Source organism: Manis javanica, chromosome 6, assembly GCF_040802235.1.
Source record: "Manis javanica isolate MJ-LG chromosome 6, MJ_LKY, whole genome shotgun sequence".
NCBI classification, from domain to species: Eukaryota; Metazoa; Chordata; class Mammalia; order Pholidota; family Manidae; genus Manis; species Manis javanica.
Genome location: NC_133161.1, coordinates 75,263,221 through 75,281,572, shown reverse-complemented (window position 1 = coordinate 75,281,572; position 18,352 = coordinate 75,263,221). Strand labels below are relative to the sequence as shown.

The window sequence follows — 18,352 nt, the reverse complement described above, 5'->3', positions numbered from 1 at the left end:
GACATCCAAAATACATAAAGAGCTAATGCTCCTCAACTAACAAAAAGCAAATAATTCAATTAAAAAATGGGCAGAGGAGATGAACAGACAGTTCTCCAAAGAAGAAATTCAGGTGGCCACCAGACACATGAAAAGATGCTCCACATTGCTAGTCATCAGAGAAATGCAAATTAAAACCACAATGAGATATCACCTCACACCAGTAAGGATGGCTACCATCCAAAAGACAAACAACGATAAATGTTGGTGAGGTTGTAGAGGAAGGGGAACTCTCCTACACTGCTGGTGGGAATGTAAATTAGTTCAGCCATTGTGGAAAGCAGTATGGAGGTTCCTCAGAATGCTCAAAATAGTAATACCATTTGACCCAGGAATTCCACTTCTAGGAATTTACCCTAAGAATGCAACACTCCAGTTTGAAAAAGACAGATGCACCCCTATGTTTATCGCAGCACTGTTTACAATAGCCAAGAAATGGAAGCAACCTAAGTGTCTATCAGTAGATGAATGGATAAAGAAGATGTGGCACATATACACAATGGAATATTATTCAGCCATAAGAAGAAAACAAATCCTACCATTTGCAACAACGTGGGTGTAGCTAGAGGGTATTATGCTCAGTGAAATAAGCCAGGCGGAGAAAGACAAGTACCAAATGATTTCACTCATATGTGGAGTATAAGAACAAAGGAAAACTGAAGGAACAAAACAGCAGCAGACTCACAGAACCCAAGAATGGACTAACAGTTACCAAAGGAAAGGGACTGGGGAGGATGGGTGGGAAGGGAGGGATAAGGGTGGGGAAAAAGAAAGAGGGCATTACGATTATTATGTATAGTGCATGGGGGACACTGGGAGGGTTATGCAACACAGAGAAGACAAGTAGTGATTCTATAGCATCTTACTACGCTGATGGACAGTGACTGTAATGGGGTGTGTGGGGGGGACTTGGTGAAGAGGGGGGCCTAGTAAACATAATGTACTTCATGTAATTGTAGATTAAGGATAACAACAATAACAAAAACTTGAAGTGGATTGTTTTAAGTTATGGTTGATTTCTCTTCCCTTTAGAAAATACTCTCCACCTCACAATATATGCAAATATCAGGTCACACCTGAAACTAGTATGTTATATGTCAATGATATCTCAATAAAAAATAAAGAAAATTAAATTTTAGAAAAGGAAAATTGCTTTCTAAAACTCAAAGTGTATAAAAGAAAAAGAATTACTTTCTTTTTAAAAGAAATTATGTTGTTAGTGTGATGATTACAAATCTAGATAATAAAGTTCCTGAATTTTATGTCAAAAATTCAATTATGTACACTGATCTTCATTGTTCTTTTTTCCTCCCACAGGTGTTGCTGGTACCAATATCATAATTGGCATAATTGCCGGCACCATTTTGGTGCTGGCCCTCATATTAGGAATAACTGCATGGGGTTATAAGTAAGTGAAATGTTTTAATATTGTTACTATCTAAACACACTTTAAAATGTTTGGTGTAAATGAATTAAACTTCTGGAAAGTTTTGTATCATTGTATAAATATGCTGCAAAGAAAATCAGCATGGCTCCACATTCAAAGATTATTCTTGGCACGATTAGCAGTAATAATTTATCATTTTTTAGATTTTGAGATAGCCCCCTCTATTCTAAAAGTACTGAATATTGTTTCAGAACTGTTACATTAAGTAAAATCAGTCTACATTGTGTCCTCTACAAAGGGTGTGTTGGTTTGCCCCTTAGTGACACAAGCTCTCCTGACTTAAACCCACGCCCGGAAATCTAGGTGAGAGACCCAGTGAGAGACTGTGGTGCTTGAATAACAGCAGCCATAATAACCGTGCTGTTCACATGAGCCACAGCATGAGATCCGTTAACACGTACTGTGGCCGTGGGTCCTCCTAAAGGCAAAATCTCTTCATCTTCACAGCCAGTATGAAGGAGGCACCATATTATTTGCTACAAATGTAGGTATATTTGTGTGACGAAAAGACTGTCCAGAAATTTGTGTGTTAAAATTAAAATGAATTTTTTTAACTTTTAAAAGCCTTATTCTTAAGCCTCAAAGATCAGCTTACAGTTTTGTTAGTTCTATTTATAACTTTTGGATTTTGGGTCTCCTTAAGCATTTAGCTAAGTTAAGTGACTTCAGACATTCCAAGCTTATTTATATTTTTAATATAAATAGTAAACTTAATTGTATATTTAATATGTCCAGTTTCCTTTTTAAGTATTTCAATCTTTTGAAAAATTTCCCTAGTCTTCAAATAATTTATTTAAGCTTAATAAATTAAAACTTCTATATGGCAAACCTTAAACTCTCTTTACTATTTCAATTTAAAATCATGTTCCTGCCAATCCCAGGAGATGTTTCTGGGGCCCAGGCCTAGGGCTTTCTCCATTTGGAAGGCCTGCAGCTTCTGCTAGGCAATCTGAGTATTGCCCCTGTTTTACAACATTACACACACCCCCACCTCCCCCAGCATAGACCAAGCCTAGTTCACCAAGAAACCTGGGAGTTAGAATATTTTAGGCTTTAAAATGACTCCAAACCTTTTAATAGACTAGGCACTGTAAGTGTAATTGTTATTATTATTATCACCTGATATAATCTTAAACCAACTGAATTAAAGGAAACACCTTTAAAAATGTATATGGATGATACTTGTTGGGAGGTCAAAACCCCAAGAGTTTCTTTGAAAAGAGAGCAGTGTTTACTGTCAGGATAAACATTGTATGCTGCCACCATTAAAATACAGAAAGACATTTAGGGCAGGCTATGTTAACAACTAGCGGAGACAGCATAGTGAAGTTTAGCATAGCATGGTCAGTGTGGCACAGCATGGTGAAGCCGAGCACAGCGTGGGAGGAATGATCTGCCCTGATTAAATGAACACCTAACCGTGTGTAAATCCCGAAGATGCTCAGTACCTGTGGGCCTCCTTGATATGCAGGTCGTTATGTATATTGCATACTTGGATATCCACAGGCTGGTCTCAGCATAACATTTGGTGTTATAAAATCACATGTCTGAAGGAAGACTTTTCTGTACAATTACTGTTCCATCTCTCCATCTGCCTCAGATGAATTGGCTCCATCTGGGAGTCCTGCTATTTCTTTGACTTCCCTGATGTAAGACTAATGTAGTAATGGCCACCACAAGTATTGCTGTTTTAAAGTAGCTCAGTGGTTTCATTTGGTCACATGAAAAAGGAAAGCAAAATTGTTCTATATTGAGTGATTTTGTTCCATGTACTAACATAAATTGATACTTCATCTTTACGTTCCTAGAAAAATTACCTTTCAGAAAATATGAAACCTATGCGTCTCCTACTGCTCATGAAATTACCTGTGTCCGTTTGCTTTAATGAGTACAATTGAAAGTACCTTTTTCTGGATATCACCTCTTTTTTATGATATGATTTTGAGGCTTCATTGTTTTGTTTTTTTCTATTTCTGAATACATGTACTTTGCAGATTCATTAAAGAAAAAGACAAATATATTCATACTGCATATCCTCTTCATAAATAACTTGAACCTAAATGATGAAAGTTTAAATGTTACTTAACTTATTCAGAATATGTTTAAAAATAGAATAAGAATGTAGAAATTTTAATATAAGAATTAAATTCATGAATATGATGTTTCACATATTCTATTTGAAATTCAAGTATGGATTTAGGATTTGAGAACTCATGTTCTCATTAGTCCTTCCAATTAAACTTTCTCTCCCTTCTCCAAGCCTTGGAAAGGGGGAATGGCAGGAATAGGAAATGAAGAATACTCATTTGGAGCTGGTGGACAGCTCAAGTAGTCAGAATGAGAGAATAAGAGGTAAAACATATTAAACAAAAAGATTCTGGGCTTACCTCCAGCCCCCATGGTTTCACAAATAAAAAAATAAAAAGTAACGAATTAGCACTTTTACCCTCTTGAGCTCATTGTTAAAACAGGATACTTAGAGGGAAAGCGGAACAAACCAGTAGGTGCTACAAACGGAATCCGCACAAAAGCATTAAACCACACAGAAGCATTATATGGGATCTTGGAGGAAGGAGTCCACTACTCAGTTGCTTGACCTTTCTAACACATCTTCAAAATACTAACGATTAGGTCACAATAGAAAATTAAAAATGAAGTCTTTTGAGTTAAAAGTAAAAATCATAGTGCCTCACTACCACACTGGGACACATTTTTGTTTTAAGACTGATATATATTGAAACTCATTCAGTTTTATTTTAGTAAATGGACACATGAAAAAGAGACTAAACTTTTGAACAAAGTATTTCCAATGTGAACCTTCAGTGAGTAAGTAGTGATAACTTAGAAGGTCCCTAATAGCTATGAATTAACACATTCTAACTTGTCATACACAATGAAATAAAATGTTCTAGTACTCATTTATGTTCTCCTATTTGAAATCCTTAGGAAGAGCTTTAGTTTGAGGAATATATTCAAAAGGAATGAATTATGATTTTTATTTCTATGAAAGCACTGTTAACTTATAAAAGTAACTTGATTAATTTCATCATTTAAATCATTCTGTCTGAAAACCTGTATTTGAAATACAGTTGACTTTAGAACATTACTAAATGTTTAATATGATATAATTGATAATGAGAAAATAGTTACTTTTTAAAAACTGAAGCTTATTTATGCTTTTAAAAATAGTTATTTGAAAATATTGTCACTGACCCTTTTGGTGTCAGTTCTAAAGTTGAGGTGAAATGTGTGTGTGTGTGTGTGTGTGACTGTTGCTGTTCCCCATTTTAATTCTGCAATTCAAAATCCTCTAGTGGAGACCTTTCCATGATTGCTAGAGCTTTTATGTTTAGTGCTCTCTCTTAATGCTTAATGTACTTCTGTAGGTAACTAATTATTTTCTCCCCCCCCCTTTCTTCTTATCCATGCAAAGAAACTATCGAGAACAGAGGTATGTGATGAGAATAATCTGAACATATAATCTAAAGGTTTAAATTCATATGTACAATTATAAATCAAGTTCACTTTTTTTATGCTGTAGTAAACATAAACTACTCTTGATTTTTCATGACCTTGAAATGATAATTTCAATCATGGTGTGTGAAATGTATTAATTTAAAATATATCTATCATTTAATTTTAATGGTTCTTTCACCCAACAATACTACAATTAAAAGTTCTCATTTGTGTTACTTTTATAGTAATATGTATAGAGACAGATTTTTTTTCCATCTAAAACAAACTTCTCTGTTAAGGTGTCACCTTTGTTTATATTAGTTAATTGATTTTGTTCACCTTTATAATACTCTTTTACTTGGTGCTTTCTGAGAGGACTTTTTTTCTTACTTGTTACTGTAGTTATATTAGTAACTTCCATTCATAAGGGACAAAATTTATATGTGCACAGTGTGTCAGGAGGATGTCCTGGCATTCAATGAGCTTGTTTATTTCTGTATAAGAAAATACTTTTTGTACTGATTAGATACCCACAGGTAGGAAAAGAAATAATTCCAAATAGTTTGAATCTCTGATTGTTTAGTGTGATTTTTTTTTATAAAAACCCATAAAGTCAGGCATCCCATTCTGTTCATCATAACCTGAACATCTATGCTTATCCACCAATGTAATAAGAAATACAAAGAATTCATGTAGTTCTCTAAGAATTGCCTGTTTTTTCTGAATGTAAATTAGCCTCTGTTGGGGTACATACTTCACTTTATATATTTAGAAAATTCCTAATGCTGTTAGCTATTGATACAAAAAGTTTCTGAATAACACTGAAAATTGGTAGTACAGACCAGTTCTTAGACATCATTGAGTGCTGTGATGTGCTCAAGAAATTTATGCAGATTGCCATTACTTAACAATTCCCACTGTTCTTTAAATGCCTGTGATGGATTAGGCATAAGATATAACAAATTTGAAGGTACTGTTTCAGGTCCCAACCGCAGCTTTCATTTTTTCACAAATTAAAAATGTAAACTTTTATTCTTCTGTTTCCCACCATATGGTAATTTATGATTCCTATCATAAAGGCTGTAGCCATAAGAATCTATGTTTTTTTTCTACATAAATGACACCCACATGGGTACAAAGTGAGACCCTGGTAAGCATAGATATTGTAAATATTGACCCTGCCCTAATTCATCATTAGTGGAAACAGTAAAACTGAGGCAAAAAATTAAAAACAATAAGATTTCTTTCTGATATGTTTTAAACTTTTGTGTCCAAACACACTGTAGAAGAGCTGGAGCCATTTAATCTTTCTGTTGGGTAGAAGTTGCTCAGTCATATCAGAAATCTAAGTTTGGTGACTTTCTTCAGTTAAAAATAAAATCAGGCTAATAACACCAAAATCTGATATTACAGCTCCATTTCCATAGGAGCTATAAGGCTACAATGTAATTAGATATTGCTGACCATGTAAAGAGAAAAGTAAAATGCTATAAATATGTAACAATCACAGCTAAAACAGTTCTCTAAGACATGGTCTCACCAGGGGTGCTATCCAGAATAAAGGAATTTCCCACACTACAAAAAAATGATGAATATGTAAAATTATGTACCAGTTTCTTACTCTAACTCAATAAATACATAGGTAGAGTTAATAAATTTTTTTATATTGGGTATCTCCTTTATGTAACTGAAATATTTCATGCCTGGTATAACTGAGCCATTATTTCATCCATATGACTACTCTTCTGGAATCTAGTTCATATTTTGAGAGTTGTCCCATGTTCAGCAGATTTTATTGTATGTATTCTGATGTATTTCAACACAACCTTTATTTATTTATTTTTGCCTTTGTCTACAGCTGATGAATCTTAGGATTGTACGATAATTCTCAAAATGGAGAACTAGCAAAGAACGGACTTTAGATCAGGAAGTTGTGAATGTATAAATATCTTCTGAAGGGTTTTCCTATTTGAGAATATATGTTAGTCATTATAAAGAAGGTGGTAAGGCCAATAGAACAAATTATGCATTTAAGAAATTTACAGTTTTGTACAAACATCTGCAGATACTCAAATAAAGATGTGCTGTGTTCCAAAGGTTGCCAGGAAATAGAAATAATATTTTTTTGAGTTGTCCTTGCCTTTGAATTGGTTTTCCTTTGAGGTTCCGTGGTGGGAGGAACAACTGACAAAGAATTAGAAATGCATTTGCTAGTATGTGGTCTTGGGAAATCATTGAAACTTTCCTCAACTCTAAAATTAGATAAAGTTCTTCGTAAATCTGTAAAGCCTTATAGTAATTTTATGAAGGAACCTGATAATCTGGTAAATTTTCCCTCTGGAGAATGTTTCCTCAAGGTTTGCATTCTATCAGAGGAATGTGTGATAGGTTTAATTCCAAGTTGGACAAGAAGATGAGAAACAAATCCGTTTTTTACTTCTTAATAAAAACAGAAGGCCCATTCTGGGGCACAGTGGAAGCAGAACCCTCCTCATGAATGATACCACTTTAAATTTGCCCTTGTCATCTTACTAAGGGTAGAACTATGTATCTGGGAGTCATGGAGACTTCTTTTTCATTATATAGTTAGAAGGATGGCTGTTGATGCTTTTCTTTAAATTCTTCAAGAAAGAAGATGGCCATAATTTTTTCAGTTGATGCTAATGTTTATATTTCGATAAATGCTAAAATTTATCAATTTTAGTGTAATTTCTTTAGGACTTAGCAGCTGTATACTTTTGTAATAAGAATTATAAGTAAGTTTGAGTTTTGAGGCAGATTTACAAATAGCAATAAGATAAGAAAACATTAATTGAGCTTGGATTTATAAGACATTCATATTCAGCTGAAATATTATCTTTCTTTGCCTGAAATAACACATTATGATTAATATGAAGTTAAACAAATAATTAGATATATCTTCCTGACTCAAACCTTAAGCAGAACCCTCCTTCCCCATTTCTTTTCTCTCACCTGTTTTAGCCATTTTACTATCCACTTGTGTATCTCCTACCCTCTTTTTTCAATTCTTTCTTTTTATATTCTTATTTTTTTCAGTGATATTCATGCATTTGTCAGTGTGACTCGGTACACATTACACAAAATTTCTTAAAAGAGTAAAGCAACAATTCCAGTAATAGCCCAGACACCAACAAAGTATTGGAGAAATGCCTCCTTCAGCACTGAGGCTAGGACAGTTAATTATTCTTCATTGTATTCTCATTTTGAGTATGCATAGGATTATTAAGTTACATATTATGGTTCAGAAGATCAGACTTCCTTCACAACAGGGATCCTTTTTGAGGAAAAAGAATTTAAATAAGCTTTTTTGGTCATTATTTATAATAAAAAAGTCATGCAAATGTATGTTATATTTGCATATGCCATGGGAAATATGAGGTAATTTTCCCATTATACAACTTGGCAGTAGTCAGGTCACATAATGTGGTAATCACTTCTAGATTCCAAAATTCTATGAGACCAAATTTTAGTAAGAAAGCCATTAAGACCAGAAAAAGAAATTCAATTTTAAAAAATTTAAACATATCGTTTAGTTGGTCATTTATGATCCTTTATAACAAATGATGAAATGTTACTTTATTATTCATGGGGACCTGATTTTCTCTAACTTCACTAAAGGTTAAGTAAGAAGAAAAAGATTTGTTATAATATGTAATGGATATTGAAAAAAAAAGATAAATTTCTGGACAGTGAAGGATGTTAAATATTTTTCTTTTAATTTAAGATTGTTACCCTTCAAATTAAATAGTCACTTGACCAGCAAAAATGGGTTTATTCCAGAATAGCAGAGAATTACAGTTTAGGACATACAAGCTCTGGCAAAACCACAGGCAGGTGCAGCAAAGGAAAAAAATGTTCTTTTATGGAGAAGAATGAAGAAGTTGGGAAGGGTTGTTTTGAATGGATTGGAGAAAAACAAGAGTTCAGGGTGATGAGGGTTCCTCATAGGCTGAATTGCAGGGCCGGTCAATTTCTTGTAGGAAAGATAATGTACAGCTTCCCCTGTTGGAGCCTCTGATTGATGACTCCTTCTGTTGAGGATTCTTCTGTTGGGGTCTGTAATTGACAGTCTGCCTGTAGGTGAACTGCAGTGGTAAACTTTCCCTCCTAGCCTCCTGACTCTAGTTGCAATTTCCCCTTATTAATTTTCACAAGATTCATAATCTATCACTAACATTTTTATGTATTTACTATGTGAAGAAAGTTACGTGCATTTCTTTTGAAATTTTAAGGAAAATGCAGAGTAGTTTCTTTATTTTGGAGACTTCACAATAAAGAAAGGTAAGAATCTAATCCACCCAGGGTGATAAAAGCAGGGCTATGCCCCAGAAGTTCATCGAATTTAAACTCCCTTCCTACTCTTTGATTGAAGCCCATAGTGTGTGATATGTTTAGCATTTGGGGTGTTTGTATATTATGTAAAAAAGATGACCATGTTTTGTAGAGAAATCACACTGGGAGAGTGATAAAATGTGCTCAGTTAAGGAAAAAAAGGGCCCACCGACTGTGAGAGGCAGTCCATTTAAACTGGTGGTATCAGCTAAGTGAGCCCTTGGTAAAGCCAGAATACCAGAACCTTGGAAAAAGAAGATAATTTGGAGGATAGATTAATGGGAAAGGTCAAGTGTAGTTGGAACTTTATTTAATTTTAATTTTAGTGAGGCACATCTCTTTAGTTTATAAAGATTATCATTAAAAGTAATAGTGACAAATGATTTGTTAACCACATAGATTATTTTTGGAAATGTTACTTTGAAGGGATGTTCTCTGACATTCTTTTATAAACGTTAATATGAAACAGGAGGGAAGTTCCCTTCCTGAGGCAACATACAGCACTCTGATTTTACTAAGAGCATTCTTTCAAGTATTGGTAGAATATTCTGATAAGAGGTAAAGACAGAGATGATTCCAGAGATTAAAGCTATCTTGCGTAAAAAATAATATTATTTGTCTTGTATTACTAACACAAAACTATGGGGGAGTTATTATTTTTCCTATAAAATTGATGTTTCATAATATACTGGGGAAAAGAAAGGTTTTCATGAGCTGCAGTCACATGAAGGGTTAAAAATATTTTGAAGATATTATGTATCAGAGTTATAGATAAAATTAGGCTTACATACAAATGTAATGAGAAATTTGACTTTCTTTAAAGGGGAGGAGTAGATTTGATTACATAAGTGAAAACCTGTGCTTTACATGAGCTGAAAAATCTTTTTTAGATTCCTAGAAATGTGTGAATATATAGGATTGAAAAAATATGAAAGGTTTGGTCATTCAAAAGAATGAATAACAGTATTTTAAACATTTAAAATAGTATGGGAATCAATATAAGCAAGCAAACATTTGAAAGTGACATTGTTAGAGATCTATTTCAGCACAGCTCTGTTTAAAATTCTGAACCAAACACTAGTTCTGAATGGAACTGAATAAAGTGTTGGATGCACTTGGCCGTTTGGGGGCCATGCACTGGCAAGCTCCTGAGAGAGGAGGTTGACTAGCTGGTCCTATCTAAAGTTTTCTACCCTGTTTATTCCCCTGAGGAGAAAATCTATTTCAGTCTTAGTCCAAAATCAGAGTGGGTGGGGCCCCTAACAGTTACAGATTAGATTTTCCCTTGGTGCGTTCCTCCTATAGTGGAGATAGAGAACCGAGGTCACCTACCAATTACCTATAAAATATTCTTCCATAGTCTCAGCAAGAATTCGGTTATTTTTTCAACCCTTTCTTCCTCTTGCTAAACTCCTTTCCTTTACATATTCTACTGTGCAGTTCTAGAATTTATTTTTGCTTGACCTTTTGAGTCTCTTTCAATCTCTTCATATTTCTGTTAAGTGAATAATGAATCTCCAAATTGAACAGAGAACTCTAATTTATTTGGATCAAATTACAGAACATAGAGTAGAAATCAATCACTTCTTTTGAGAGCAATGCATTATATGATGTTTAGAAATCATGCATAGTTTATTTACCACAGCAAAAAAATAACTATGCCTTATCTGGGCAAGAACTCTGTGTCCCAACACTTGTTTTTTGGCACCTTTTTTTTTTTCTGACAAAACGGCAGTTAATGTATCCAAGTATAATGAAGTTACACTTTAAAATACTCATCTTTCCATATTTCTCCCCTGCAGCAAAGCTTTATCCATCCAGATGAAATATTTCAGTGATTTTATTTCTGACCTCTGTAGTTAGAATGACTTTAACTTGTCATAGTTATTAATACTCTTCTGTGTTGCTGTAGATTTGATTCATGTAGATCATTACCCCTACCTCTTTTTTCCTAAAATAATATTTGTATATGTCTGTGTTCATGTGTGTGTCTTGTTTTCTGACTCTGAAATGTTTATTATGCCTTAGACAGTTACCCCAGGGAGATTATGTAAAAAAGCCTGGCGATGGCGACTCTTTTTATAGCGACATTCCTCCTGGAGTCAGCACAAACTCAGCATCTAGTTCTAAGAAGAGGTCTGCTTTTCTGTCGCATTTTCAGATTTCTACCTGTTCCATCACACATTATTCCATTAGTCAGAACATTTCATTATTTTGCAGCAGGTTTGATTACTTCTTCCTTCTTTCTTGAATGTTAAAAAATAGTATCCTTTGTTCTTTGATTACTCTACCACAAAATGCCATATGCTCAGAACCACTTGTGAAACAAATCAGACCAAAAATGGAAACAAAAGTTAAATGAACAACAACCCAAATCTATATGGAAACCTTGGGCTTTTCAACCTTGCTCTTAAATGGCTTGAGAAACCATAATATTTTATAATATTTTAAATGGTGAGCTTTATGTCATGTTTGGTAGTCAAAGAAAAAGGTTACTGTCATGCTTCAGTAAAGCGGTTGTTAAAATTAATTGGTGATATAAATGCTGCATTAAATATTTTTACATTGTAAATATATCAAAGCTAAGCTTGCTGTGAATCATGTATTTGAATATTATGATTTTTGCCTTTTATTCCTGGATGGATGATTTCTAGGCCTTATAATTTAGAGCTTGGTTGCCAAATTAACTTAAGTATATTTATTGTTTGAGTTTTATAAAAGTACAGGTGGGGTCAATATATTATTTATATGTTTTAAACTTTGATGCTATATTCTTGCTCCATGATCTTGAGGTAGATAAGACCACTTAAAATTCTGCATGTTTTAGAATTGCTTAATAAAATAAAGTGATAGAAGAAATGAATAGTTGCAGTGTTTTAGGAAATGAGACCTACATTCACATTGAAGGAAGCTAAAATATTCCTGTTGGAAGAGTTTCTTTAAAATTGTTGTAGAGATGTAATGAATAGAGAAAAAGATTTGATAGCCCCATGCATTACTTTGTGCCCAGTAGTTACTTTTAGACTGAAGGGGAACCTGTTAGTTTATTGAGAAGAAACGTGATGTCTTCTGGAGTTCTATAGAGCTGGATCACCTGTAAAAATTCTACAATGGATCCCACTCTTCATAAGCAATCAGGAAGGAGAATAAAAGGAATTAGTGAGTTTTGGGGGAACTCCATTTTATGTTGAACTATCTTAATAAGCACGAAGGATTGCTTTAACTCAGATAACAGCTCTTAAAGCAAAAGTAAAAATCTTAGTTTTTGCACAAAGTACAAGTCTATATAATCATGTTCAAAAACTTTTATTCTTTTAACTTGCTGGTGGCTTTTTGGCTAAGAGAGTAAGATCTACTTAAATTCTCTCAGTATATAAATATTTTCTTAGTCAAGTATTTAATTTTAAATTAAATACCATGGTAAATAGGTGGACAAATCAGTGGATTCCAAGCAGAATTTCTATTGGCCTTTGGTACAAAAGAGTCATTTTATAATTAGCAAATTATGTTGAAAAGTCCTAATCTAGGGAATTAATATGTAAATAATTGTGCTGAGTTCCATTTATTTTCATTTGTCAGCAGAAGATTCCTTTTAAAATAGATGTTATTTCAATTAACTGGAATGATATATGGAAAGAATTTAAGTATAATACTATTTTCTAAAGTGTCTCAAGGAAAGCTTAAAATACTGATTTGAATAATTCCCCGATTTTAGCACAATCTCAATGGGTTACAACTTTCAACGAGTTAAAAGTCTATCAAATTATTCTCCTAAGTAAGTGTAGTTTCTCAAAATGCTTTTCTTATATGGTACAAGGTAGGTTTGTAAATTTTGCTTCTTGCAGAGAAATAATTTATAAAGATGGCAGGATACAAATAGCAGAAGGGCTTAATGGTACATGGGCTTTGTGAGAGACACTTCCATGATAAAACATCTGATTCAGTTCACTTACCAGACAATAACAGTACTACATTTCTGGGGGCCATATTTGTGGAGAAAATGACAATTCTCAGAAAATTTTATTGCTTAAGAAAACCTAAATATTACTTTGGTAAAGGTTTGCCAGGTTCAACTGAGCGAATCTTAATGAAATCTCTTGGAAGTCCATGTTCTCATAATATTTGAATGGAAACCATTGCTTTACAATTAAGAAACATCTATGGTGGGACCCCATTATAACTCAGCTGCTCAGGTTATATAACTGAAATATGTATGAATTTGCTATATGTGGTTGCTGTGTTCTGGGGAATGTAATTGGCTTGCACTGTATCCTGATATTTTTCTATTATGAACTATTGTAATGGGGTTCCATTGTATTTGACTTTTCTTAAATTGAATGTTGTGTAATTCTGCCTTCTTCATGAAGACTTTCATGTTCTCTTCATTCTTTCATTTCAGATTTTTTTCTTTCTTGATTTATTTTATTTAACGCACAGAAATGCTTAGAAATTTTGCTTACTGACTTCAAAACATTCATTTGATTATATTTTTGAACAATATATACACATTTTCAATTTCAGGTCAAATGGACTCTCTCATTCTTGGAGTGAAAGGATTCCAGACACAAAACATATTTCAGACATCTGTGAAAATGGGCGACCTCGAAGTAACTCTTGGCAAGGTATATAGGGCGGCATTCTGAATGTGTCTGTCCACATAACCCAAATTCTATATTCTGTGTTTCCTGGTTGTAAAAGATGGTTCTTTCCTGTAAGCTTTAAACTCTTCCCCTAATAGAGAAGAGGGCATTTATTATGAGTCCAGTTCTTTGTTTCTTGGATGGGAAAACTGGGATTCGGTAGTACCATTGTACCAGACACACTGAGAAGGCTACAGAGGGCTGTAAAGCCCTGTGTTCTGGGGCTCTGCTGGTTATGAATTGTACCTGCTTAAAACACCATGTAATTAAACAATCAGCGAATGCTTATTTATATTCAATTCTAGCTCTAAACCGTCTTTTTTCAGGTAACCTGGGAGGCAACAGAAAGAAAATCAGAGGCAAAAGATTTAGACCTCGGTCTAATTCAACTGAGTAAGTCAGAACCTCTAATGCAAAAGGACATTGCAAGGTCCTGTGCCATTTCTGTGAAAACTTAATTAACCAGATCCTCAAAGAACTGTAAACCATGCCTCTGGTTTTGGTTTAGTCGTTTTAATTCCTTTTTTTTTTTTTTTACCTTTCCAAAATTAACCATGGCTTTTCTCTTTTACATAGGCATCTCCGCAACTGTGCCCATACCAATACTCACTAATAGTGGGGTTCTCACCCTCACTGCAGGCTTTTTCCTCCAATAACCTGCCATTGTGGTGTCTTGGTTCTGTTGGAAGGGAATTTTGATAACATTCCTTTCTTCTCATCACCTGGGGTCCAGCCATTTCAGAGGGGTCACCCTTCCTCTCCCAATATTCACACAACCTAGAAGCAGGCAAGGGAGGTTCCCCCATCCTAGTGGTACTGCTCACAGTGGGAATCCACCGCTCCGAGTGCTTCATGGCTGCAATCTAAGCATTCTCTCAGACTAATGGAATACGTTTCCCTTTTAAATGTTCCTTCTGAGGACATTTAAAAGGGCATTTACCTAAACCTGCTCTTTAATGACTCATTGTCACCAAATGCAACACTATGGAGTTTTAAATGATAGCCACGCTTTTTTTTTAGTAGGGGTGGGGTTGGAAGTTACTTTTAAAGCCATTTATAATTAGGTAAATGCCATGCACTTTTTTTGTTCTTCTCTCCACTTCGGAAAGTACAGCAAAACCAAGCTTCCTCAAACTTTTTATCTCCTATCATGGAATAAAACACACCCGTGGTATCCTTCTGGACCTTGCCACCTGGTTTTAATTAACCATACTTTTTTGACTTACCTACATTTTTTGTACTTATTTCTCATGGCTGAGATGGTTATTCCCAGGGTCTCTATTTTTTCTTCATGCCTTAACATTTAGCAATCTGAATGGCAGGTATCTGTTAACTGCTTGTCCAGAACTTACGCTAGCTTTTCCATCATCCACCCTGCCTTTCTCAGTAAGGAATAGTAACTTTGCCCTGAAGTTGTACCTTCCTGCTGATGGTATTGTCTTGTACGTGTCTTGACACGGTTCGCCTTAGAAGCCATAGATAGGTTCACATGATACCATTGCATGGTCCAGAATGGCATCATAGAACTTCATCATAAATAACTAATTGTTGGAGTTTATCTTTCACATTCCCAAAGCACTTGGAAGCTTTAGGGTACATTGTGGATAAACTCTTCTTGGAATGTTGTTTGATTCGGTTTTTTCTTGCATGAGGTCACCCGGTAAGAGCTTATCTCAGCTGCTTACAAGAGTACAGATAAAACTGCTAACTATTCTCCAGAACTTCCTTTGTACACTGTTCAGTGTTCTAACAGTATTGCCAGTATTTCACCAGTATAACAAAGTTTTGAAAACCTCCATGTAAAAAAAAAAAAAATCAAGCATTACATTGAAGCTAGGTGTTTAGGGCCCAGAGAATGCTTGATGGTTAGCATGATTCAGATAATATTTTTATAGTGCAGTTGCTTATTTTTTAAAAATTTCTGTAGAAGTCCTGTCCACATCATGTGAAAAAAATTATGGTACTACAGATTGCCCTTGAGAAATCTTGCCTGAGAGATAAAGTTATAACATTTAATAAGACATCAATCATACTGAAATCAGTTTTGTGAGGAAGAAGTGCTTAGGAATCCCTCAGATTTTTCAAGCTTTTCAAATTTGGGTTACATGACATGTTAACTGAAAGGGACCAAGTCTTTGAAGCTGACCAGTGTTCTCACACACCTTATTGTTTAGGCACTATATATATGTATTTTTTTTCTTAAAAAGAGTACTAATACAAAGCATATCAGGGATCTGTATTTACAAGAGTACAGACAGCTTTTTTTTTATACTTCCAGATTTGTTAAATAATCCCTTTTGTCTCTAATATAACAATATAATTTGGGTGACTGTAAGAGCAGAATGACCGTGGACAAACATATCTTTTTAAATTTTTGAGATTATTATATATTGTTAGGTCTGTTATCTCAACCTTCCCTTTAGTACCTCATCTTCCCACAGGATGAGGAAACATCGGGACATGAATGAAAACATGCATCACAAATGCATACTCGACTAGTTAACAACATAAAATGTCCTTGTTTACTGTTTTGTTTTTCCACTCAAAGCTTTTGCATCTTCCTCACTGTTGTACATGATGTAAAAAAAGGTTTTGGCTTAGACTTTGTATTATATATTGTGTTTTTACAGGAGGGAGCCCCAAGCACCTGAGCCTGGGCACTCCCTCGCCCAGACAGTCCCATCCCAAGGCATAAGCCCAGGGGGCTCTGACAGCCCCCAGACAGGGAGTCTGGATCACAGGTCAGTCTCCACCTGCCCCCTCATTCTGGGCTGCCACGTAATCTCCCTCCAAGTACCTTCCTTGGCTGAGAACAGGGCCATTTGACCCCCAGTGTCTGCTTGATGGTGGTCCAGCCAGCACCAGCTAGTTTTCCTCTGCCTTTCCATACTGGAGAATACAAAGAGCTCTCCTCTCCTAATGCATTTTTTTTGCATGCTGCGCTACAAACCAAGTCAAGCTACATAGGCAGGTGTATAGCAGCTTGATGAAATCCCGTCCCTCCAGCCGCCATGACCTAGAGATGTTAGGAAGCTCACTGTGAAGTCACTTTCACAGAAGCAACACCGTTGAGAGCTTTCCTCAATGACCTCTAGTGAAATGGCCACACATCCTGAGATGCTTCCTGAAATGGAGGAAAAGGCCCTTCACATGGAACAGCCAGAACACCAGCCCTTTGAGCTTCTAAGGTTGGCAGTGGAAGGAACACGTGGCCTCCTCCTGGGAGCGGCTGACTGCTTGTGGGTGACTCAGTTTGCCGTGTGGCTACATTTCACCCGACAGTATCAGCATGGGCTTTTTCTAAGGTTTTCCTCAGGCCAGAGCATTCACTAGCCTTCATCTGTGGCTGCACTTGCTTTTGGACTTTTTGTTTGGAGTCTCAGGGGAAATCTTCATGCAGGTTTTGATTGGCTATCTCTGTGAAAATCTTAAGTGGGCAATGATTGTGGCTAAAGGCAAGGCTAGTGTGAGTTATTCCTCATTCAGGGATGCAACCTTAGCAAAAATGGTCTTATAAACATAAAAGGCAACCAGCCCCTCTCAGGAGGGAGCTTCATGAATGATTTTGTGGTGTATGTTGGTTATAGGTAAAAATGAGAGCAAAGCACTTGGGAAAACAATTGTCTGATTTTGTTTACATAACTGTGAAAATGTAGTCTTGATTTAAATGTGTTTACAAACTAAAACTAAATATGGAGGAAAGAAGCCAACTTTGACTGAAAATGAATAGTGTACTTTATCATTTCCCATGGTTTGTTCCCAGATGACTTTAAAAGTTTATAGAGCTTGTGTCTTGTCTCTAGTGTCTTTTGAAGTTACTTTTTAAATGAGAAAACTCAGTGAAACCTCCAAATTCTTCCAAGCTGTATTTGTGGAATCTATATTTTATGAAGGTACATTCTAAGGGGATGTGTTTTTTGCTTGGCGGCCTGGATAAAAGTCAAAAGAAACTGAGAAAACAATAAAACCTACCCCCCCAATTTTACTATCTTCTCAGTTTTCCTTTGCACAAGATTCTGATGGAGACAGACCCATCAGGGAAATGCTAACCAAGGTCATGATCATCCTGTGGCAGTCCCACACATGATTCATGATCAGACAATCAGAAGGCAAATTCTGAGGGCCATTTCCTAATGGAAGCATGAACACTTTAGTCTGGAGTGCATAAAGAGGAGGAAGGAACACTGCAGATGTAACTCAGTTACTTAACCCAGCTCAGGATCATGGAGCCTGCCTGGTTAGTACTTAGTATGTCTTGGGGCTCCAGGATCAGAAGAGTGGGATCCCTTCCGCTCCGGGTAGGGCCAGCTGGAGCACGTTTCTCATTAACTCCAGCTGGGGATCTGCGATTGGGAGTAAAACAGATGCCATGTTAAGTCTTTCCTTGCATACTGGAAAGAGAACTTTGCTCCTTTTA

The 18,352-nt window shown here is 35.5% G+C and overlaps 1 protein-coding gene and 1 long non-coding RNA gene across 30 annotated transcripts in view; one reads left to right on the top strand and one right to left on the bottom strand.

Moving 5' to 3' along the window:
• ADAM22 (ADAM metallopeptidase domain 22) overlaps positions 1-18,352 on the top strand; it is a 238,654-nt gene that overhangs the window by 209,915 nt on the left and 10,387 nt on the right. For 6 of the 29 annotated variants that reach the window (XM_036990656.2, XM_036990655.2, XM_036990657.2 and 3 more), the window contains exons 25-30: positions 1,357-1,447; positions 4,920-4,937; positions 11,324-11,518; positions 13,817-13,917; positions 14,262-14,328; positions 16,566-16,676. In XM_036990656.2, coding sequence (XP_036846551.2) covers positions 1,357-1,447; positions 4,920-4,937; positions 11,324-11,518; positions 13,817-13,917; positions 14,262-14,328; positions 16,566-16,676 — 583 coding nt within the window. Of the gene's footprint in view, positions 1-1,356; positions 1,448-4,919; positions 4,938-11,323; positions 11,519-13,816; positions 13,918-14,261; positions 14,333-16,565; positions 16,677-18,352 lie in introns of those variants that run through there. The other 23 variants (XM_036990660.2, XM_036990666.2, XM_036990665.2 and 20 more) reach the window with 8 other exon arrangements.
• The window catches only part of LOC108401854 (uncharacterized), a 43,815-nt gene that overhangs the window by 19,318 nt on the left and 6,145 nt on the right, over positions 1-18,352 (bottom strand). The gene's annotated exons all lie outside the window — the stretch shown is intronic.